Consider the following 21,390-nt stretch of genomic DNA (forward strand, 5'->3'; position numbering starts at 1 on the left):
ATGGAGCCGCTGCACAAAGAAAGTTCAGCCCCGGGCGCACGCGTTCCTCCGCTGTCCCTCCTCTGGGGGAGGTCGCCTGTCTGCTGCTGCCGCTGCTTCAGGGGGTACCGGGGAGCCAAAGTACGGCGACGCACCTCCAGCACCCCTGAGCCGAACCCGGCCCCTCTGCACCGCAGCCACCGCCTGGCTCAACACCCCCATCCCTCTGCCCCCTTCAGCCCCGCACAGCTGCCCTCTTGCCCCAACAACACGCTGCCCCGCGGTGCCCCGTCCCCTCGATCCCCCGTCACTTTGCTCCCGGCCCCTGCAGCCCCCCGGCCCCGTCCGTACCGCGCGCTCAGGCGGAGCAGCCCTCGGCGGGGCAGAGCAGCGAGCAGCGCGGCGGTGGCCATGAGTGCGGCGACGGCAGAACCGGGGGGGCCGGGCCGCCTTCCCGCTCCGCTCCGTACGCAGCTCCGGCGGGGGCGGTGCGCGGCCCGGCCCGGCCCTCCTCAGCCCCGGCTTGGCCTCGCCCGGCCCCGGGGAGGGCAGGGCAGGGCAGGGCTTGGCCGGCTTCGCACCGCAACGGCCCGGCCCTGGAGGGAGGACGGGGTTTGGGAGCCGGGAGCCCTGCTAACCGCCATCCGCTCTGCCGTGTGGAGCGGGTCTCAAAGCATCTTCTGCGCGTGGGGGCCCCGCTGGAGCAGCGGGCGGGATGCCGCGCGTCCCAGGGCACGGCCGCGGCTTCCCGGGATCCCCTTTGCTTCCTGGCCACGGCACGCTGCTGACGGCTCTGAGCCCAGTCGCCCTGCTCGCTTCTCTTCCCAGCTCCCTGCCCTGCAGCTCCGTCCCTCCGCTCTGTCCCAGCGGCCGCTTTGCGCTTTGCCGCAGCCGCCCCGAAACCCTCACGCAAACCCCGAGCCTTGGCTGACAGGGAATTTGGTACGAGGGCTGAAATTGACTCTGCCAAGGCAACCGGCGCTGCTTGCCTGTTTTTCTGCATCCGTCCGAGCCCTGTGAGTCACTAATTAATTTCTAGCCTTATCCACTTAATGAATTATCGCAGTTACCACTTCGCTAACGGCTTTCAGCACTCTGGCTGTCTGTACCCCGTCACATCAAACAGAGCAGCGAGGAGCGGCAGAGGCAGCACCCAGGGGAGCCCCGCAGCGCACAGCGGCACTGACTGGTGCAGAAGGGCTGACACGTGTGGCATTCCTTGTGGCAAATGATTGACAGACTCTCCGGGCACTGCTGGAGGCTGGGGTATAAATTTGGTTCCAGAGGACAACCCGCGTCTCAAACATCACACAGACATTAACCACCGGGGTGGGCTGAGAGTGGCCTGATTCTCACTCAGCCACTGACCTGCAGGACAATCGCTGGCAGTCATTTTGCAACCCCACTTCTGGTTTTCCCTCCGCCCAGGTGGACGCCAGAGTTCAGCAATGGGAGATGCTCCAAGGCTCGCTCACCGTGTCGAGTGCAACAGAGCTTATGAACAAGGGCATCAATACTGGCGGCAGTGAATCTTAGATATCAGAGCCACAAAATATGCTCATAACACAACCACGTAATGAAATGCTGCCCACAACCAAATCTCGTGTTTGGGAAGGTTGGCTTCAGAAGTAGATGTTGGATTTCTCTCAGTGTGCATTGCTCGTGAAGCACAAGGAGCTTGTTTGGTGGCAGTAGTGGTGCTGATTTATTTGGTTGGAGGAAGGAAAACCTTGTCTTTGAAATGTGAAAAACTGGTGAGCAGGTAGGTGAGTTTGTGCATTTCCATAGGTGATGTAAGGCTGTATGGCGCTCATGGCCGGGAGTCACTGCTGCAGCAAAACACAGTGCAATTATCTGTATCTGTACTGCAGGAGCATCAGCGTGCGCTCAGTGTCGTATAACCACAGAGAAAAAAAATCAGTGTCTTTGATACAAAAAAAAAAAAAAAAGAAAAAAAAAAAAAGAGGAGTCAGACCTCCTCTCCTCTCCTCTCCTCTCCTCTCCTCTCCTCTCCTCTCCTCTCCTCTCCTCTCCTCTCCTCTCCACAGATTTGCCCTTCATTGCCCTCTGAACCTCGCTGCAAAAAGGACGAGCTTTGCACAACCGGACCTCGCTTTTCTCCAAACAGGGCTCTGCCATTTCAGCTCACCATTGGGAGGCGCAACAACCTGCTTTACCAAATTCCTGTAACCTCCTGGATGAAAGCACGCCAACCTTAGGTACCTTCCATGGTATTTTCTAGGATGCAAATCCTTGTTTACCTTGTTTACCATGCCTTTGCTCAGAACCTCCAATAATCTCCGTTACATCTAAGGTAAGCAGATCCCCCGTGCTGGAAGAGGCTCAGTGGCACTGCGCCGAGCAGCCAAGGAGCTCCCCGGGCACAGCTGTGCCGCAGCAGCACTCACAGACGCCTCTGTAAGCACACGTAGGTCACAATGCGTGGAGGGGCTTGGAAACTCAAGGCTCGTTCTCACCGCAGTGCCGTTACTGGGAGCACTAATTCGGCTCTGCCTCAGGAAAAACTCTTCCTCGGACTTTTCCGGCCGTGGGTCGATCGGGACAGGAGAGCACTTTGCTGGTGGAGCTTCCGGACCAGAAGAGAAGTTGTAGAATTTCTCTTCGCAGAGAGGAACGCCTCGGTCCATCTGCAGCTCCCAAAAGACAATCCGGGCTCCTAGCGCGGCGGCGGCGGCACGGCTCTGTGCGATGCGGCCAAGGCAAGGAGGCGCGGATCGCTGCGCGCTGCCGCTCGCAGGGCCGGCAGCGCCGCTCCGGGCCGCCAGGGGGCGCTGCGCGACACCGCGGTGCGGACGTGGACGCGGAAGTGGCTGGCGGGGCGGCGGAGCGGCGCGGGGTCCGCGGAGCGGCCATGGCGCGGGGCGGCGGCAAGGCGGGCAGCCTGAAGGACAAGCTGGATGGCAACGAGCTGGACTTGAGCCTGTGCGGCCTGAGCGAGGTGCCGGTCAGGGAGCTGGTGAGCGTCCGAGCGTGCGGGGCCGGCCGGGAGCAGCGGGCCGATGCCGGCTTCGGGGCAGCAGCGCGGTGAGCCGGCGTGCGGGGACGGAGCCGGGCGGCGGAGCGTCACGACCCGTTCGGCGGAGCGGCGCTGCCCGGCCGCGCGAATGGCCCCGGGTTCGCTCCTTAGAGCGAGATCCCGGCTGCGGCCCCGTCAAGATACGACGTAGCTTCGCGGAAACAATACAAAATATCGCGGAAACGATACAAAAGTAGCGCCTTCGCGAAGGTTTCCGCACTGTATCCGTGCGTTCATTCGGGACTGCTTTCTTTCAGGCTGCGCTTCCAAAAGCAACAGTGCTGGATTTGTCCTGTAACAGCCTGGTTTCCTTGCCGGTAAGATGCGCGACAGCCTTTGAGAGCATGAAGCAGAGCTGGTAGGAAATATCGGGAAGAGACCCCTGGTGCTCCAGCAGCCGCCGGCTCAGCCAGAGGTCGGAAGGAGCTCTGGGCTCTTTGCTCCTGCGGCGGCCGAAGGCACCGCTGGCAGCGCAGGGCGGGTCGGTGCAGGCAGCGCTGCGGGACAGAGAGCAGCTGACAGAAAAGGGTTGCGGCGAGCAGAGTGCAGAAGCTCCTGCCGAAGGATCCCGGGCTGAATACCGAGCAGGCTCAGCAGCCGCAGCAGTTCAGCTGTCTCAGTTGTTCTGCACACCGCCTCCGGCTCGTCTGCCCCACCGTTACCTACCTCGCTTTTCTGAGGCAAAGGAGGTGGGGGGATTCTCCTCCACCAGTTCCGTGGGCAGCTGGGGTTTTGTGGCTTGTATCAGGTGCAGACTCGGCACAGCCCCTGCCGAGGACCTTCAGTAAGGTGCTGAAATGCTTTTCCTGCTTTTTGGTTGTGTTTTAGTCGGATTTCTGCAGTTTGACACACCTGGTGAAACTGGATTTGAGTAAAAATCGGCTCCAACAGCTGCCCGTGGACTTCGGGCGCCTGGTCAGCCTGCAGCACCTGGACCTCCTCAACAACCGTTTGGTCACCCTGCCCGTCAGCTTCGCGCAGCTCAAGGTAAAGCCGGCGGCCGGGCGATTATGTAAAGCTTTGGGACGCAGCCCAGGGTCTTGTGATCCTTCTCAAGTCGATTTCTCTGGTGAAGCATCTATCCTGACGATAGTCCTTCCAAAATTCAGCTGTCTCTGCACTATGGCCCAGAGGAAATTCTCTCACGCTTATTGAGAACGCTGAGCTCCCCCCTTGTCTTCCTATTTCATTCTTGGGAAAACCAAGCAGCTCTTTGCTTCAGCTTTGGATTTCTTAAATAACCACAAGTCTGTCGTGATGTTTGCGGCCGTCTGACAGCCCCCCCTTCACCACCCCTTCCTGCAGAACCTGAAGTGGCTGGATCTGAAGGACAATCCCCTGGATCCTGTTCTAGCTAAGGTAGCCGGAGACTGCCTGGATGAGAAGCAGTGCAAGCAGGCTGCAGTCAGGGTAAGGAACCTGCTGCTGTTTTATTCTTGTTTCTTATCTTTGTTGGTGATGTTTTTTTCCTCTCTTTACTTAGTAAGCTCTAAAGTTTCTTCAGGCAGTTCTCTGCACTGATTTTACTGCTTCCATGGCTAGAGAAAAAACACAGGGAGTCCCGCTCTCAGTAGAACTGAGGACTGAATGCTGCTTTGCTAAGGGATTGAAGGCACAATCAGACAAAATAACTCGTGCATAGGCTTTGTTATACTCCAGGGTATAAAAATCTTCATAGAACTACTCTGGGAAACCATAGGGTCATGTAAATAGTTGCTGCTGGGATTCGTGGAGCAAAAAGTTACAATATGCGCTTCTGTTACTGCCTTGCCATGCTGCTGTGAAATAGTTCAGGCTGATGAAACAAGCTGTTCCGTGATCCTCTGTAGCTGCTAGCACCGCTTTTCCATGTAATTTTAGAGCAGAGACCTCTGCTTCTTAACTGCAAAGATTGGTGTAGCAAGAGTTCTCTCCAAGTCGTACCTGGAAGGCTCAGGTCAGCGGTCAGATCCACCTGGCTGCCTTCGCACCCACTGCAGCCATTTGTGAGCTAACCTGCCACGAGCCTTCTGCAGCCATCTCACCTTGTTCTCTTGGACCTTGAAGGTACTGCAGCACATGAAAGCGATCCAGTCTGAGCAGGATCGAGAAAGGCAACGGAAGCTCCAGGCAGAGCGAGGTAAGCACAGTCCTCACACTGCTGAATGCTGCCCACAGTAAGGATTGCCAGCAGACAAATATTTGTAACTATTGGAGTTCTGAGCAGGGTAGAATGGCTGGAAGGAGAAAGATAACCTGGGACACAGTGCTAGTTCTTGCCTTCTTGACAGAATCATAGGACAGCTTAGGTTGGAAGATACCTTAAGAATCACCTGGTTTCAACCCCGCTGCCACAGGCAGGAGACGCCTCCAACTGGACCTGGTTGCTCAAAGCCCCATTCAGCTTGGTCTTGCACCCTTCCAGGGAGCAGAATGAAGGATAAATAAAAGAAAGAAAAAACCCCACCACCACCAGAACAAACCACTACACACAGGACAGTTATTTCAGAGCATCAGAGAATAGCTAAGGTTGGAACAGGTATCTGGGGGTCATCTGGTGCAACTCCCGCCTCAAGCAGGGGCATTGAGAGCAGCTCGCCCAGGACTGTGTCCAGGGGTTCCAACTAGGAACAGATAAGCAGGCAGTAAGGAAGAAGCCAACGACAATCCTTTATGTAAATGGAAAACTTGCTATTAATCCCCAGAAATGGAAAAGAAGCGCGAGGCAGAACAGCGAGCCAGGGAGGCTCAGGAGAGGGAACTGAGGAAGCGAGAGAAGGCAGAAGAAAAGGAACGCAGGAGACGGGAATACGATGCTCAGAGAGCTGCAAAACAGGAGGTGGAAAAGAAAACTAAAAAGGAAACTGCGCAGACCCGAAGTAAGTGGTATCCACAGTGAGCTCAGGGCAAGTGCATTTTAACGAGTGCCTTGTGGGAAAGAGTGAACGGGAGCACTGCCTCAGAACTGCGTCGTGCTTAACCTGCACTGTAGGTCTGATAGTGCCAGATCTGCATTTATGCAGCCTAGGTGCTGAGAGACCAGGAGTGGGGGAAGCAGCACAGCAGCAGAGCTTACAGAAGCCTTACAGACAGGCAGCTGTAGGCAAGTAAAACAGTGATTTAACATCTGGGTTCCTGATGAACTGCTGAGCTACAAGTTTCGTAAAGTGCTCCGAGTGCTCCTAAAAACTTCTCCATTTAATCTTACTGTACTGAACTATAGGTTTAAAAACAGATCTTGTGCAACACACAGATGCTCTGCTCCTTTTTCACTTATGCCCACGAAAGTGAACCTCATGCTCTTCTCCTAAAGTGACCGTAGTTAAATGAGGAGAGTTCTTTGAGAAAACAGGAGCACAGCACAGGCTGGAAAGCGCATTATCTGAGCACGGCGCAGGTAAGGATGCCTGAATAATTCCTCCCTTGTCTTGCAAACGTTGTTCTTGCAGAGCCTGCCTCCAGTTCTCGCGCCCCTCCCCCAGCGCGGCACAAGCACTCGTGGTCGCGGTCGGTGCTGAGGGCGCTGCTGCTGCTGCTGCTCTGCATCCTCGGCACCGTGGCTGTCTGCAGACTGACAGAGCTGCAACACCAACCGCTGTGCGTCAGCGTGAGCGCTCTCTACGAAGATGTAGTTGCTGCCGTGCAGAGCCACAAAACCCTGCAAAACGTGCTGCAGCAGAACTCGCAGCAGTGATTGTCCTGGATGGGCGCTTTGTCAGCACCTCCTTTCACCATCCACGCAGCCGGAATTCCTATGGAATTGTGTTCTGATGAAATGCTTTTTACCGTCAGCGTTGATTTGCTGGTCCTCTCCACGCACAGTAGTTACTGTCGGACCATCGCTGCTGCGCGCTTCTGTCGGCCGGCCGCTGCCATCACCTGCCTGCGTTAACTCAATGCTCCTTGCTCGAGGGATCCACAGCTAGCTCCTAAGACAGACAGATGTCACTTCACAGGAGTGGGGAAAAAGCGGCTTTCAGTTACCAGGTAGTTGTCGCTCTGTAATGCAGGTGTAAGATTTTTTTAATACGTATCCAGTTCTTGCTCTCGTTTCTGTTAGTGCTAAAATTGATGACGTGGCTGTATGGGAGTAACATAGGTAGGCCTGCTCCAGGACCAATGACGTGTGGAATGGCTGTGCATCTGTGTGTGTTGGAGTGAAGGAGCTGATGTACTATTGAAAGAAACTGAAAATTTTCAATACAACATTTTTCGCATCAATGTGTCTGAAGTGTTTGTTGTCACCTCAGGACAGAGCTGTTACACACCCTAGAGCAGCAACACCCCTTTCTGACCGCACACAGCGATCACTCGTTGCAGCCAGCTAGGAGCAGCAAAGGAGCTACAGCTCAACAAGGGCTTCTTGCCAGCCTGCAGTCTTGTCAGACTGTGAGTGCAGGGGGAGGTGACACAGGCAGGAGCTGCTGCGGCTGGCTGCAGCACGCGGCGCTGGGTGGCACTGCTGCAGCAGCACAAAGCCTGGCCCAGACTTCACCATGGGACCTGCAAAGGCTGGGAGTTTGGCACAGTGCTAAAGAAGACTCGGCTATGTAAAGGCAGAGTAGTTCAAATAATCTCCACACCAAGGAAAACCAAACAAGTGTGTCATATCCCTACAGGGTTTCTGATTGTAAAAGAAAGTGAAGTGTAAATGTAATGATGCAGCGCAGCTTTCAGAATAGCCATGCTACAGCCTCCACAGAGACACAGCTTTGTTAGGCACCTGATGTGCTCCTTCTTTTGCAGTACTGGAACGATTGCATCATTACACTGACACGAGGAATGGCAACTCCTCTGTTCCACTGTTACTGCACTGCTACAAAGAAGTCAGTTATGCCATTTCGTATGACCAAGGTCATAAGTGAAACAGAAGCTTTCACCTTCCCATAGCTTTATGATACACCTGTAGTTCTCTCATTACCTTTCAGAAGAAATCAACAGCATGGATTCAAAATAAAAGGAGAGAGCAGCTTCCCATCCCTCTGACACAGCAGTATATTGCACGTTTTCTACACTTCCTCAAAACAGCTTTAGGTTTTGTTTCTAACTCCTAGTCTTTAACATTGCTTACCGTCCAGAAATACAGCAGACAACACCCAAAGCAACACCTGCCTGTCAGCACCCGGCAGCAACCTGCAGCTCTACCATCTAGGAGAGTCCTGCTTAAGGCAGCAAATGCAAGGCTGATAAGATCTGTCAGTTTCAGTCAGCAGCACCCACTGGCCACGCCGAGGCACCCGCTGTGCGCGAAGCCACTGCAGCTCATGGGTGTTTTTCCCATTTGAGGTGGCGTTCCTCCAAAAGGCAACTTCCATGCATGGAGTGCAGTTCAATTCATACTCAGCACTTATTTCAGTAAGTGCCTCTGGAGCAAAAAGCCTCAACTGTCCTCGTGTGCTCACCAGTGCCGATGGCTTTGTGGGCAGGAAAGCGTGTTCCCCAACCTAATCAAAAGAAAGCTCTTTCTGCCAACTGTTTAGACCTCATAATTCCAGCACATATAATCAGATTTCAAGACCCTCTATAGATTAAGCTGTCTGTGGACTGAATCAGGGCAGTCTAAATTTAAATCCGAAAATTAGTCTTACTCATTCCCATCTGGCACAGCAGAAAACAACAAAATGTCTTTGGGAGGTAAAGTTCTTCTCCCTCAGCAGAGCAGGTGCTGGGGGCAGCACCGCACCGAGCAGCACCATTTCTCACACTGAAGAAAGAGAAGGTATCTACTTGTAGTTTGGATACCAGTGGAAAACATCCAAGAAGACACACCAGGATTACAGAACAGCTCGAGGCCCGGAAGGGACCTCTGGAAGTTGTACCTGTCCAAGGAAGTGTGTTAAGAAATAACTGATGTTATTACAGAAAGTGATTTATTCCCTTGGAAGAACTCTTGACAAATAACAAAAGCACCACCAGTGCCGTAAGGCATGTCCAGTTCATACTTCATGGAAGACATTCCACAGCTTTCTGTGTAAACGCCAGCCATTCAGCAATTGGATCCAATTTCCTTCTAATGATAGAGACCAAAAGTGCTTCAAGCCTTTAAGCTGCGATCCAGGAGCCCACTTGTCACCTCCGCACCTTTTCCCAGAAGGAAGATGAATACAACCAGAGAGACCATAGGATCTTTGCTCATCTGGGCTATCCAGAGACATCCAGGCACAGATCAGGGTCGTGGGAAGTCATCTGCACACAGATCCTCCTGGACAGCTCGGGCCCGACGCGGCGGCAGGTTGCCGTCACCCCGGTGCCGCGGCGCACAGGGAGGGCAGCCAGCATGTTCTGCCGCTCCTGCTCTGAGGAGCACCTGCTGTAGGCCTGCGAGCAGCACAGAGGAACGGCATCATCTCATCCACCGCTCAAAGATAACTCAGTAAATAAACCCCACACGCCTGCGACAGCTCTGCACTCTCACAATAAAACTCATTTTTCCCCTGGTCTCACTCCAGATCTCATTACGGGTTTGGAGGCAGACAGACCCCAAGCTGCCCAGACAGAACAGGAGAACGGACACTGCGAGGTGCGACACTGCGCAGGCAGGACGAGCAAAGCAGGGCCTCGTTACTGTGGTGTCACTGGCAATTCCTTTGGCCTTTCTCTCCAAGGGGAAGCTCTCACACAGGCTGGTCAGCAGTCTGCTCCGTAAAGCTGAAGCAGCGTGTGCCAAGGAATTGAGTTTGTTCACCACCTTCCTAAACACTTCACGCAGAATCCTTGTGTCAAAGCTAACGCAAAGGTAAATTATTCCTACCATCCCCACAGCAGCTGTTTGCACGCAGCCCTCGGGACGCAGGAGGCATCCTTACCTGGACCAGCAGCTGAGGAGAAGGGTACGCAGACACAACAGCCTCAGCCATCTCCCCACTGACCCGGTTAAACTGTTGGATCTGCCTCTTCCAAACTTCAAAGAGGCCCTTTCCAGAAGGATCCACTTTCACGCCTCTGCACCACTTGTTCTCTAAGTAGAAAGAGAATCCTGTATTCTGCTGCTCTCGTCTGTGGATAAAGGATGAGAAAGCAAGTGACCCCCCCAAAATTCCAATTCCTGTACCTGTTACCACACAGCCAGAGAGCCACCTCTCGTGCTGCGCTGCTAAAGACACCAGTGGCATCAGCATGCTAAAAAGGTGACCCTGCTTTCTCTACATCAGTTTCCTACATGCAGGCCAACATTTTCTATTGAAAAAGGAACCATCCTGTAGCTGGGAGAACAAGACCTTGACTTAATGCCAAGTGAGACAACTTGAAATCAAAGTCTGCCTTCACCCCGCTATTCCCCCCAGCAAGCCTGAAAGCAAAGCCTCTCCAAAGAAAACGTAACCAAAATCGCCTGCTTACTCACTTGAACGGAGCTTCAGCTACAGCTTTTGTAAACATGGTGGCAAACTCTCCGAGTTCCTCCCAGCTCTCAAAAAAAGTGACTTGGACACGTGTGCAGAGTTGCAAATCCACCAAGGCCTGTAAAGGTCATTGAAACAACAAATGGAACAACTCACATTCTTACATCAAACTCCATTCATGACTGAAAGAAAAACAAAAAACCAGTCCTAACATCCTGGTGTAAGTCAGGAACACCCATTCCCTCCCCATTTTGCAAACAGCTGAACACAAAGCGTTCGGAGGCACTTTGTTTCCTGCTGTCCAATAGCAGTTAGTGCCATATCAGCTGGGAGATTCCTGCAACATGCAGCAACTGCTCCTGGGCGGCAGCAGCTGGCTTCATCGTCAGGCCATGGAGTTCAGGAAATGCTAAGATTCGTTTTTCACTTCCAGAGTCAAGGTGAACAAGGTACGATAGCCCATGAGAGGGTTGGTTTCTAACTGAACAGAGGGGAACTGAAAGAGCTCTCCTTATTGTGCATAAACCAACAGAAGCTGAAGATCCCAGTCCCAGAAAGCGCGTGACGGGGTCAAGTGTCCACACAGAGGCAGACAACAAAGACAACAACTGCATGCCTGTTCTACTCACGTCTTCCACATCCAGTCTGCTGATCTCCAGGCCAGGATCCTTAACCCGTTTCTGCCTCTGGCCTCCCCTGTCTTCTGCCTGGCTCCCATTTGCTGTTACCTGTTGCAGTCTCTTTTTTGACTGAGCTCTGAGACACCTAAGAAGAGGAAGCTCAGATTGGGAATTCTGAAGGGCGAGGCTGCTGTGGAGCATAGAGCACCTCAGCCCCCACACCCTGCACTCAGAGACACCGAATCTGCAGGACAGGCCATTGGGTACACAAGCATTACAGCTGACAGAAAATTCCTCTGTGGCATTTATTTATTTATTCTTAGAGCAACAGAAGCCTTTCAAGAAAGTATCTGTGAACATTTCTGCCGCCCTCATACTCACACAGGTATCTGTCACTGGTCACTGTGCTGATGAGCTAGACAGACCTTTGTTTCTGCTCCTACGTACAGATATGGAGCAGTTCTAGATGGGAATTTGTTACGTGTCTTTGCTAGAAGGAATTAATGTAAACACTGCCTCTTTCAGTGGGACAACACTGACGCATTTGAAGAGAAAAATTCTAACCTGAAATATTTCTCTACTTCAACAACTGTTAGAGCCAGAATTTTCCCAGGCATCTTTTCCATCACACGAGCTACAAAGCTCTGTAAGGTCTCCTTCTGCTCTGTGCAGCCTTGGGCCTCCTGCAAAGAGCAATAGGAAAAAGAATGGAACCATCCCGAGTAGCACAGATGAGACCAGCAGCCTATGGCCCGAAGTTACAGCTAAGTCTTTGCGTAGGTGAAGTTCTGCTCCTGGAGCTCTCGGGTGCAAACAGAGAGCACTTGATCTAGTAACAAATTACAGTAAAGAACACAAACATAACAAAACACACACACAAAAAAAGCCCCACAACATACTTGACCTGACAGCATCTACTAAGACAATGTTACCTCTCAAAAAGCCTCTAACAAATAGTACCTAGGAAAGAAAGCTTACCAGAACTCTGCCTCAGACAATCTCAGTGCTTTTAATCAAGTCTAGATCAGACTTATGATTCAATAAAACCATAGATAGCTTCCAAATGAAAAGGGATGGCAAATACCACCCTCTCCAGAAAGCCACATTCAGAGAGCACAAAAGTTATAAGCAGTCTTACTTGCTTGTAGTTACGAACCATGGACAAGAACTCTTCCAAGCCAAGCAGAACCAGGAGATTTGGCTCTTCTGTCCATTCATTACTGTCCTCAGCCTGCCCAGACACAAAAACAAACAGCCAGACCAACGGCCTGTTTACAATTCAAAATCAAACCAGTGTTCTCAATCTGAGGTAGGAAGAAGGTTAGAGGAATGTTTGCTTGGGATGCTAAAAACAATTACTATCAAGTGCAAACAACGTGGGAAGAAAAGGGCAAGATGGTCAAGATTTTGTCCCCACACCTGAGATAACACTGACTTCCTCCTCCAGGTAATGCTGCAGGGAACAGCCTGGCTCTCCACCACGCAGGAATAATTTGCAGACTGCAAAGCAGCGCGGATCTGCACCCCACCTTCAACCTGCAAGAGAACTGAGATTGGCACACGGGTCAGGATCCCACGGCCAGAGCTGCTGCGAGGCCAGCGCAGGCTGCAAGCAGTACCTGGATCCAGCACCACAGCGATGTATTTCCGGCACTCCCCCGGCCGCTGAGCTCTCAGCACTTTGGCGAGGTTCTTCTTTCTTTCTCTTTCTTCCTCCTGCCGCCTTTTCCTCGCTTCCCGGTCCTTCCTCCTCTTCCAGGCCGCCTGGCAAATCGCCTGCCCTTCCTCCCGGCCGTACTTCGGCTTCTTCTTCGGAGGAGAAGCTTCTGCGTTTTCTCCACTTTCCAGAGGCCCCCCAGGCCGGGCCGTACGCTCACGCACAGGGGCAGCCGGAGGGATCGCCGGCCCCCCAGAGCCGGGGGGGCTGACGGACGGTCCTCCCTCGGGTAACAGCGCGGCTGTTGGCACAGTCCGTTCCCTGCGGCCAGCCGCCAGCCGCTCACCGCCGTGAGGACGGCCGTCCCGCTCAGCCGCAGCCCCGCCACCCGCCGGCAGAAGCCCCGGACCCGCAGCGCTCTGCATCGACCCGCTGGGCGGCAGCCTCCTGCTGACCCTCTCAGACAGGGGAACGATCTCTATCTCATCCTCGCTGTCACTGCTCAGCATCACAACGCCGCTCCCTCGCCTCAGAGGGGGAAACGACGCCCTCAGAAGGGCCGGCCCGCCGGCTGCCGGCAGCGGCTGCAGCAGAGCAGTGAAGGCTGGCAGCTCCTCATCATCACCCTCAGCTCCCGCCATTTCCTACGCCTCCAGAAGCGGCCGTTGAGGGTAAAACAGCGGGCGGGCGTTTGGCGCGCTGGGCGGTGAATGGCCGGATCCCGAGCGCATGCGCCTGCGGCGAGAGGCGATTGGTCCGCACGCGTGAGCGCGTGTGCGTTCGGACGAATCTCCTCCTGCTGCTCCGGAAGGAGAAGTGAGGCGGCGCCGGAAGATGGCGGCCTGGGGACGGCTGTGTGAGTGAGAGGCGGTGCGGGAGGCGCGGCGGGGCGGTGAGGGTCTGTGGGATCGCTGAAGTGGAGCGGATTTGAGGCCCGGCTCGCTCTGAAGCACAGGACGGCCTGCGGGAAGCCGTGCCGGACGGTTCCCGGTTTGCGCTCTCTGAGGCCGCTCTGTGGTTAAAGGGCATCGCTGGGAAAAAACGCTGGGCTGCGTTGGGCCGAACGGCGCGGGGCGCTGCGCTCAGACGGCGCCGTTTGTCTGCGGGAAGGAGTTTGCAGGCAGCGATGTCGTGGTGGCGGCAGACGCCATCCGGGCCGTAACAAAGGTTCCCATTTCCCTGGACTTGTGCTGGTTGTAGCCCCAGGGTTTGTGCTCAGGGAGTAATTATGCCTGTGTATCGTCCTAAAGTGGCGTCTCCGCATTTTGCTTTATCAGTACTGGTTGCTTTCTTCTTGCTTTCTTCTCCTCAGCCCTTGAGATGCAGCCTATTTGCAGAGGATTTAGTGGTTGAACAACAATTTGCCCAGGGATTTCTTTTCCTCAGGGCTTTTGTTTACCTTTAAAGCCGTTAACTGACATCCTCTAAATCGGGAAAGAAAAAAAACAACACCTTAACTTACATATTTTTCAGCTGTTTTGTTGCTGTTGTTCTTGTTCCAAATCTAGTTCTGTCCGTTCCACAAACGAGCCTGGCTGCTGTCAGATGCGCTTCTAAGAAATCGGGGGGCAGCTCAAAAAATCTGGGTGGTCGCAGCCCCGGGAAGCGCTACGGAGTGAAAAAGTTAGAAGGTAGGTGAGATGTCTGCTGAGCCGTATTGGCACCCACGGGGTTTTCCCCAGGTATCCCCTGCCAGCTGGGCTGATTGTGGAGCGTTTCGGTAGGAGGCGGCTGGGGCATTTTTCCAAGAGAAAGGAAACAGGAAGTTCAGCAGAAACTCGCGTCCCCTGGGCAGGGGTGGCAGCAGGAGGGCGCGGTGAGTCAGCCCTCCCTGCCAGCAGGACTGCGAGCGGCCAGACAAAACTGCCTATGGAAAATGTACTCTGGTACTTTGCCTCCCTGCGGAGTCCAGGAGGAAGGTACCCTGTGGGACAGCTGATAACTGAAGTGTCCTTTCCCTCTGCTCTGCGTTAAGAAGTTGGTTGTTTTAGATGTAGAATTATGATGTGAAGAGGAAGCCAAAGTACAGATTCTTGCAGCTCAGTGCTTAATAATTAGAGAGTTTGTTCATGAAAACATATCAGTGTTAAAGGTAATATAACAAATGCCTTCAGCAAGTACAAAATGCCTTGTGCTCTAGAAGCAATCTCCTCAAAGACCAAAATTGCTTTTTTCCCACTGTTTATCAATTGCTCTCTATTTCCTAACAGCATTTTCATTTCGATGCTTTTTGCGTTTCAGTTTTTCCATAGAAAATTCCCACAGAAAGCTCTTAAAGTCCTGGAACCGTTTGTTCTTCTGCCAGCCTTGGGGCTCCAAGGGGCTCCATTTCTCTGCAGTCTGACTCTGCCATTCTGTTGCAGGTGCATTTGTGCATGCAGGCAACATTCTGGCTACTCAGCGATTGATACGCTGGCATCCAGGGGCTCACGTAAGTCACACACCTTGTGTTTTAAAACGTGGAGCAGCAGATGCTGCTGAAGCCGGGTATCAAACAACACAGACAGATGCCCTGGCCCGCTGTAGTGAAAGACCTCCAGCCTTTCCTTTCTAAGGCCATCTGGCTCTTTTCCAGGTGGGGATGGGCCGGAACAAGACGCTCTACGCCCTGGAGGACGGGATTGTGAGATACACTAAAGAGGTCTATGTGCCCCCCCCCCGCAGCAGCGAGAGCAGGGAGGTGATCTGCTCTCTGCCCAAAGGAGCGATTCTTTATAAAACCTTCATCAGTGTTATCCCTACCACGAAAGTAGGAAGCTTTAAGCTGGTCACCATGCTCTGAGTCTCCCGTGTGACACAGGAGCGGATGGGAGGAAGCGGCTGGGACAGAGCGCTACAGCTGGACTGCTGTCTGAGGAGGACAAGAAAACCGTGCTCTGAAATGAGCTGTGCTTTGCTCTCTTGCTCCCAGAGCACATGCAGTAGGTGTTTGGGCATTGGAATCATCTGCTGGCCACTGTAAGTGTTCAATAAATGCACTGGACTTCTTGAGGGTCTTGACTGTTCACAGAATGTTACCTGTGTTCCTTCAGCAGCTCTCCTTCCCCTGGAGAACCTGTTCCATTGTTCCACTGAATTAGTTCTATCTAGAATCACCTTTGTGACAACACTTGTCCTACTAATAATTCCATCTATTTTTATTCATTTTTAGTCACTGCTGCTATATTTGTTTCTTAGCTCCAAGACATTACAGAAAAGGAGAGATTCCTTTCCAGCTGTATCTAACTGCATCCCACAAAGCTAGATTTTTGCTGGTATCTAACTCACTTCACTGATTAACTCAAATGCCCAGAAGCATTCCGTTTACAACCATGTGAGGCAATTCTGTGCTCTTAAAGCTAATTGGTGACTGATTTTAGAGTGCCTGTTAAGAGGCGCAAGTCTGGGATGGTATTTGAAACTCAGCAGCTGGAGGTGTCTCATAAAGCCATAATCCAGAAGACTTTTGTTCTCGTCTTTCCTGAGTCATTCCATGATTGCTTATGTTACTTGAAAGAAAGAAGCCTGGATGCCTCATAGCCAAACTGTTCTCATTTTATCTACAGGTTTGTAAACAATTTGAAGCTTAGGCTTTACAGTAGAAAACAGGTTCTCAAAATTGGTAGTGTAGTGACATTAATAGATTGTCTTCTCCTCAAAAGAAGACAAGGTAAGATGCACCAGAAGTGCATTTCCACCTTTGCTTCACATTCCCCTTGGAGGCTGCCGGCCGTTTTGCCCACTCTGCTGCCCTTTTGCACGCCCAGCTGTGCCGCTGTCTCGGCGCTCTGCGTTTGCACACAGCACTGCCAGTGACACGATCCCTTCAACCTCGAGTTTCTGCACATCTGAAGTTCATACAAACTGCTGCCCTGAGAGCGCGCAGCAGCGCTCCGATGCAGATTCGTTCTCACTAGCAGGTCAGGATTGCCATTGGGAATCTGATACGCCGATAAACAGTTTTGTCTCCTGAGCAATAGATGAAGTGGCACAGCACGACCATCAGAGGTCAAACACGTGTGCTTGGCAGTGCCGGCCGCGCCCTCAGAGCTAATGATCCACCTGCAGGAACGGAGCAGACCTTCACCTTTGCTTCGCCCCTCACGCGGAGCAAAGCAGCTCTGCTGCTGATCCACCGCCTCGTGTTTGGCAAATGGAAGAGCAAGCAGCCGTCCCTGGTCACTGCAGTCAGGGGGAGCTCCGCGGTTGTCTCCGTGCTGCGGGACGGGCGTCCAGGACAGCTGGGTCTGACTCGCCTGCCTCCAACCAGCTGACTGGAAACAGGAGCGAAGGTCTGAGGTTCGGCTGTTCCCTCAGATGGGAACGACGTCCCAGGACTTCTGCCACTGACGCGAGGAAGAAGCACGGCAGCACGAAGTCTTACACAGCTGTGCTCCGCTGGCTTTGGCAGCTGACCGGGGCCTGGGGGGGGGCTGGCACAGCGCGTCTGTCTGCGGCCTCTGAGGCGATTTCCACTCCTGAGAAAGCTGGAGGGTGCCGCAGGGCGTGCTCATAGGGAGGGGGCAGCTGTTGAGAGAATCGGAAACAAGCCGGTCACCCCACGTCCTACACAGCACACACAAGGCACCAAAAAACATCGGAATTAAATTCCAGGTCTCAGAGCAGCAGGCTGCTGGCTGGCTGCGAGCTGGGAGCTAAGAGCTGCCTCACAGGGGGGCAGAAACCCACAGATGTCACAGCATATCCCTCCCGCTCCCTCCAGGATGCCATGTTAGGTTCCTGCTCTGCCCCGTGCCAGGGACCGGGCCCTGCTTGTTGCAAAGCCAGAAAAGAATTGGCTTCTGCTGAAACAGGACTGTTGTTCACTTCCCTTTAGCTACGTGCAGGCTATATGGGGATCTATAAAAGCAGGCTACAGTTTGTAACTTCAGAGTTTTCAAGGCTCAGTACTCCCAAATTTAAGCCTGTTGGGCTTTAGCAGGCACAATTCTGAGCAAGTCACTCAGCACAGGCTAAGAAATGTTAAGAGTTCAATTTCTTGTCCTTGGTGCGGCTGGGCCTTGCTTTCCTCTGCCCTCAGTGCTCTCACATCAGGGCATTGGTTACAAACCCAAGTGCTGAGCGCCAAGATCTGCAATTCCAAATATTGCATTGTAGCACTACAAGCTGAAAATCCAGGTAAACCAGGGAGTGCTTTGTGCTCTGCTAAGGATTTCAAATATTTCTCTGCTGCTTCAGTCAACGAGGACTTCTTCAACAGGAGTCTCGTGTCAGATGCCCTCTGTTGGACTGCAGATCTTAAATACCACAGCAGGCAAAGCCTCTGGCTCTCAATAAGCCACGAGCACTTTGAGGTAGCAGCACAGGGCTGTCAGAAACGTCCTGCTGGGAGAAAGGAGCGAGGAACCACTGAAGCCTTCAGATCCAAAAATAGCTTTCCACGCTCGGCCTGGCACAGAGCACTGATCATAAGGGCTCGCTCTGCCATCAGCACTTCTGTCCTTACTCCCAGCACAGGCATTTCTGCAAACGCACCGGCAGAGATGAATCATTAACTGCACAGATGTACACAAAAGGAGCCTCTGAGTACACCGTGTGCCCTTCCCAGAGATAATGGCTATCGGAGAACGGCGAGCGTGGGGAACAGAGTCCATAAGCACTGCAAATCACTGGAGCCAAAGCCAGATACAGATGGGAGCAGCGCTGCCCCTGGGCCCTCACCGACCGAGCGCAGCCCTGGGCTCACCTCCTGGGAAGGCTCTGCCCACAGCCCAAACCTCTCTGCGATCATCTGATGGATCTCCCGCTGGCGGTCCTTCTTCCGCACGCTCTCATAGCTGGGCAGGCGGGGCTCCCAGGAGGGCAGCTGGTAGCTGCTGGGCGGCGCGACACAGAACGGCTCCTCTGCCTGGAGACACCAAAGCCAGAGGTGTCAGCGCAGCGGGGCTCTGCTGGGAGCCGGCGGCCCAATGCCACCTCGGGATGCTTCAGGCTCAAAACTACGGGTGCTGCTCCTTGAACCCCTTAAAGAGGAAATCCGCACTCCCCTCACCCCGCACACCTGGAAATAATTACACCACAGGTGCAAGATGCAGATGCACTCTAAAAGATCCCAAAGTCCTGGGGATCTGCCCAATCAAAGCAAGACATACAAAGACAAGGTGGTGCCCTCTGTAGCATCCCTGGGCCTTCTGCACCAGTTCTTGTGCACAGACAGCTTTCCCAGAGCCCGACTCCTCTCTCATGAGCCCCGAGATCTTCCCGGGACACCACAACCTTCCCAAGTCTCCTTCCAGGGTCATCGGGACCTTCGCTACCCTTCCCCCCAGCTCCCCGTAGGGAAAGCAGCACCACCTGCATGCCAGGATTCTCAGCAGCGCTCTCCAGCCGCGACGCTCTGCACTGGGGTCCCACCAGCCGCTGGTTGCTGCTGAAGTACGGGGGTTGGCAGTCCTGGAACGAGGGGTCAGAGAGGAGCAGTGAGCTGAAATCCCCCCGCAGCTGCAGCTCCGGACGAAGAGCTGCCGGCTGTGCCCGGCGCGCCGTGCCTGCACCCTTCCCGCACCCAGAGCTCCCGCACGGTCTGGCCGGGCAGCAGCAGGTCCTCTCTGGGCGCCCACGTCGGCTGGCCGCGCTGCCGGGCGCCGGAGGCTTCATGCAGATTCAGCAGAATTAGCTTTCACGGGGGAACAGCACGACATAAAAAAAGGAAAAAACCAGAAAAGCGGGCACTCGGCTTTTCCACTGGTGTAGATAAGAGCTCTGGCACGCGTTCAAGGTCACAGCATTTGTAAACTCTTATCTATTCAGGGATTCGTTTCAGAGCAACGCTGCAAGCAGCTCTGAGGAGCAATTACTGTTCTGCTCCTGAGCAGCCTTGCTGCGCTTAAACGCGATTCCCTGCAAAAGCGCTGAGCAACCGCCAGCAAAGATCCCTCCCGCGGAGAGGAGCGCTCCCTGCTCTCACAAAGCGGCGCGGAGCCTTCGGGCGGACCGCGGGGCAGAGCGGGAGGCGGAGGGCAGCGCGCGTGACTGCGCCGGATGGCGGCGCGGTGCCGCCCCGTTCCGGGTCAGCGCGGCACCCACCGGCCCGGGCAGCGGGGAAGCCGCCTTTCCGCACCCAAAGCCCGAAGCGCCGTCCCCGTATCGCTCGGAACGGCGCCTTCCCCGGGCACCGCACAAAGGCGAGCCGGCCGAACACGCCGCTTCCCGGCCCCACTCCTCGCGAGGCCCCTTCCCCGTAAAGTGGAGCAGCGCGGAGCTCTGCTCGCCAGCGTGCCGAATGGAGAAAGGGAAGGAAGGAGGAAAGCGCGACCCGGGCCGCCGAGGGGAGCCGCGGCGGTTCCCCCCCAGCAGAGCCCGGCACGAGGGCACGGGGCACTCACGCACTGCCCGGGGCTCTGGAAGAAGCGGCACGAGCAGAGGAACTGGCAGCACGTGGGGTCCCGGCGGTACAGGAGCAGCAGCAGGACGAGCACCGCCACGAAGAACAAGGATGTGGACACGGCTGCCAGGGGAGAGGAGACGCAGTGAGCGGCGGGCAGAGCGCGCAGCCCCTTCGCCCGCGGGGTCTGTAGGAACAAAGCAGCGCGGGGAAGCCGGACTCGCCCGCTGCCCGACGCAGAGACACCGAGAGCACCGCGCGTCCCCAGCGCTTCTCTCGCCGTAACGAGACATCGGCTCTGTTCCCAGAGCGCGTCCCACGACCAGCTCAGCTCCGCCCCGTACCCCCGCGCTGCCCCGAGCGTATCTCGGGACGCAGCCACGGCTCCCCGCAGCTTCCGCGTCTGCGGTTCCCAACGGACCGCGTGCTGGGAGCGGAAGCCGTTCCGGCTGCAGGGAGCGGACCGAACGCTCCCGGTTCCGTCCCGGCACCGCGGGGAACCCCGGAGAACGTCCCCGGCGCGGAGCCCCGGCCGCGCACTCACTGGCAGCGACGACGATGGCCAGGACGTTGCTGTCCATGTTCTCCTCGCCGGGCCGCACCATACTCCCACCGCTCCGCTCCGCAACCCGCCGGGCCGGGCCCAGCACAGCGCCGGCAGCGGCGCCGCCCCCCGGCCCCACTGGCGGCGGGGCCGGAGGTCGCCGTGGCGACGCGACGCGCGGGCGGAGCCCCGGGAGGGAGCGGCCGGGAGGGGAGGGGGCGGCGGGGCCGCGTGCGGGCACCGGGAAGGAGAGCCGCTCATTAACGGCGAGCGCGGAGGGGAGCATCGCCCCCCGCCCCGAGCGCCGCGGGAAGAAGTGGTACCGCGGAACGGAGCTCGGGGGCACCCGCAGCCCGCACGGAGCCGACACACCGTACAGATATAGATATATTTGTGGAGATGTTGCATATTCAAGGTAACTTTACATAACGCTCCCGACACAAATTTTGGCGCTCCGCACGGTGCCGGCCCGGCGCGTACCCACAGCTCCGGCAGCTGCGGTGCGGGGGAAAAGGGCGAGCGATGGGCAGCTCGCAGCTCGCACAGCCCGCGGAACTTGGGGGGGAGCGGGGGGAAAGGCGGCGGGGGGCTCAGGAGGTGCCCTTGCCCCAGCAGCAGCCCTCGCCCGTCCTCGCACAGGCAACTTCCGTCCTCAGGCTGGTCACGAACTCCAGTCGCAGTTCCACAGGTGGAGCAGCTCCTCGGGGTGGAAAACTGAAGCCGGCCGTCCCACGCAGCGCTGCTCTCGGAGAAGAACGGCGCCGGCAGGGCCCGGGCCGGCGGGTGGCTGGGAACGGGGCGCGCCGCCACTCCCTGGGACGGGGGAAGCAGAAGCAGCACAGAGCGGATGGAGCCGGCCGGATCTCCTTGCTTTGCTTTGTAGCCGGGGAAGCAGAGCAGATCCTGAGAG

The 21,390-nt window shown here is 55.3% G+C and overlaps 5 protein-coding genes across 8 annotated transcripts in view; 2 read left to right on the forward strand and 3 right to left on the reverse strand.

The window, feature by feature from the left end:
• The window catches only part of ACSF2 (acyl-CoA synthetase family member 2), a 34,527-nt gene extending 34,056 nt beyond the window's left edge, over positions 1-471 (reverse strand). For both annotated transcript variants that reach the window (XM_052688078.1, XM_052688077.1), the window contains exon 1: positions 331-471. In XM_052688078.1, coding sequence (XP_052544038.1) covers positions 331-392 — 62 coding nt within the window. In that variant the 5' untranslated portion in view covers positions 393-471. The remainder of the gene's footprint in view (positions 1-330) is intronic.
• A 2,342-nt stretch (positions 472-2,813) lies between these two features.
• LRRC59 (leucine rich repeat containing 59) lies at positions 2,814-7,216 on the forward strand. Its single transcript, XM_052688098.1, has 7 exons — positions 2,814-2,956; positions 3,274-3,333; positions 3,845-4,003; positions 4,322-4,426; positions 5,063-5,135; positions 5,701-5,874; positions 6,445-7,216. The coding sequence occupies exons 1-7, from the start codon at positions 2,852-2,854 to the stop codon at positions 6,687-6,689; spliced, it is 921 nt and encodes a 306-aa protein (XP_052544058.1). The 5' UTR covers positions 2,814-2,851; the 3' UTR covers positions 6,690-7,216.
• A 1,632-nt stretch (positions 7,217-8,848) lies between these two features.
• EME1 (essential meiotic structure-specific endonuclease 1) lies at positions 8,849-13,372 on the reverse strand. Of its 2 annotated transcripts, none has more exons than XM_052688080.1 (8): positions 12,575-13,372; positions 12,375-12,502; positions 12,112-12,186; positions 11,520-11,638; positions 10,965-11,100; positions 10,338-10,453; positions 9,802-9,991; positions 8,849-9,313 (listed from the first exon to the last, which is right to left on the reverse strand). In XM_052688080.1, the coding sequence occupies exons 1-8, from the start codon at positions 13,251-13,253 to the stop codon at positions 9,137-9,139; spliced, it is 1,620 nt and encodes a 539-aa protein (XP_052544040.1). In that variant the 5' UTR covers positions 13,254-13,372; the 3' UTR covers positions 8,849-9,136. The 2 variants fall into 2 exon arrangements, with proteins under 2 accessions (XP_052544040.1, XP_052544039.1); XM_052688079.1 differs by having other exon boundaries at positions 12,094-12,186.
• MRPL27 (mitochondrial ribosomal protein L27) lies at positions 13,351-15,604 on the forward strand. The gene is made up of 4 exons (XM_052688102.1): positions 13,351-13,468; positions 14,121-14,243; positions 14,976-15,043; positions 15,188-15,604. Exons 1-4 carry the CDS (start codon positions 13,447-13,449, stop codon positions 15,392-15,394), a joined length of 420 nt encoding a protein of 139 aa, XP_052544062.1. The 5' UTR covers positions 13,351-13,446; the 3' UTR covers positions 15,395-15,604.
• A 524-nt stretch (positions 15,605-16,128) lies between these two features.
• On the reverse strand, positions 16,129-20,606 carry LOC128083130 (uncharacterized). 2 transcript variants are annotated; one of them, XM_052688100.1, is made up of 6 exons: positions 20,481-20,606; positions 19,938-20,059; positions 19,118-19,228; positions 18,907-19,005; positions 18,299-18,460; positions 16,129-17,118 (listed from the first exon to the last, which is right to left on the reverse strand). In XM_052688100.1, exons 1-6 carry the CDS (start codon positions 20,539-20,541, stop codon positions 16,972-16,974), a joined length of 702 nt encoding a protein of 233 aa, XP_052544060.1. In that variant the 5' UTR covers positions 20,542-20,606; the 3' UTR covers positions 16,129-16,971. The 2 variants fall into 2 exon arrangements, with proteins under 2 accessions (XP_052544060.1, XP_052544061.1); XM_052688101.1 differs by lacking the exon at positions 19,118-19,228.
• Between the last annotated feature and the right edge of the window lie 784 nt (positions 20,607-21,390).

This window comes from Tympanuchus pallidicinctus, unplaced genomic scaffold, assembly GCF_026119805.1.
Source record: "Tympanuchus pallidicinctus isolate F22 unplaced genomic scaffold, pur_lepc_1.0 scaffold23, whole genome shotgun sequence".
Taxonomy (NCBI): Eukaryota; Metazoa; Chordata; class Aves; order Galliformes; family Phasianidae; genus Tympanuchus; species Tympanuchus pallidicinctus.

Bases quoted from the DNA above. Each gene is read 5' to 3' on its own strand.
- LRRC59 (XM_052688098.1), top strand. From the start codon at position 2,852: ATGGCGCGGGGCGGCGGCAAGGCGGGCAGCCTGAAGGACAAGCTGGAT. The intron at 5,136-5,700 runs GTAAGCACAGTC...ATTAATCCCCAG, and splicing joins GAAGCTCCAGGCAGAGCGAG to AAATGGAAAAGAAGCGCGAG. The intron at 5,875-6,444 runs GTAAGTGGTATC...TTGTTCTTGCAG, and splicing joins GGAAACTGCGCAGACCCGAA to AGCCTGCCTCCAGTTCTCGC.
- EME1 (XM_052688079.1), bottom strand. From the start codon at position 13,253: ATGGCGGGAGCTGAGGGTGATGATGAGGAGCTGCCAGCCTTCACTGCT. The intron at 11,101-11,519 runs GTTAGAATTTTT...TCCTCTTCTTAG, and splicing joins GAAGTAGAGAAATATTTCAG to GTGTCTCAGAGCTCAGTCAA. The intron at 9,314-9,801 runs GTAAGGATGCCT...TGCTGCTCGCAG, and splicing joins CTCCTCAGCTGCTGGTCCAG to GCCTACAGCAGGTGCTCCTC.
- MRPL27 (XM_052688102.1), top strand. From the start codon at position 13,447: ATGGCGGCCTGGGGACGGCTGT. The intron at 14,244-14,975 runs GTAGGTGAGATG...ATTCTGTTGCAG, and splicing joins CGGAGTGAAAAAGTTAGAAG to GTGCATTTGTGCATGCAGGC. The intron at 15,044-15,187 runs GTAAGTCACACA...GCTCTTTTCCAG, and splicing joins GCTGGCATCCAGGGGCTCAC to GTGGGGATGGGCCGGAACAA.
- LOC128083130 (XM_052688100.1), bottom strand. From the start codon at position 20,541: ATGGTGCGGCCCGGCGAGGAGAACATGGACAGCAACGTCCTGGCCATC. The intron at 19,006-19,117 runs GTGCGGGAAGGG...CCCTCGTTCCAG, and splicing joins AGACCGTGCGGGAGCTCTGG to GACTGCCAACCCCCGTACTT. The intron at 18,461-18,906 runs GTGGTGCTGCTT...TGGTGTCTCCAG, and splicing joins CTGAGAATCCTGGCATGCAG to GCAGAGGAGCCGTTCTGTGT.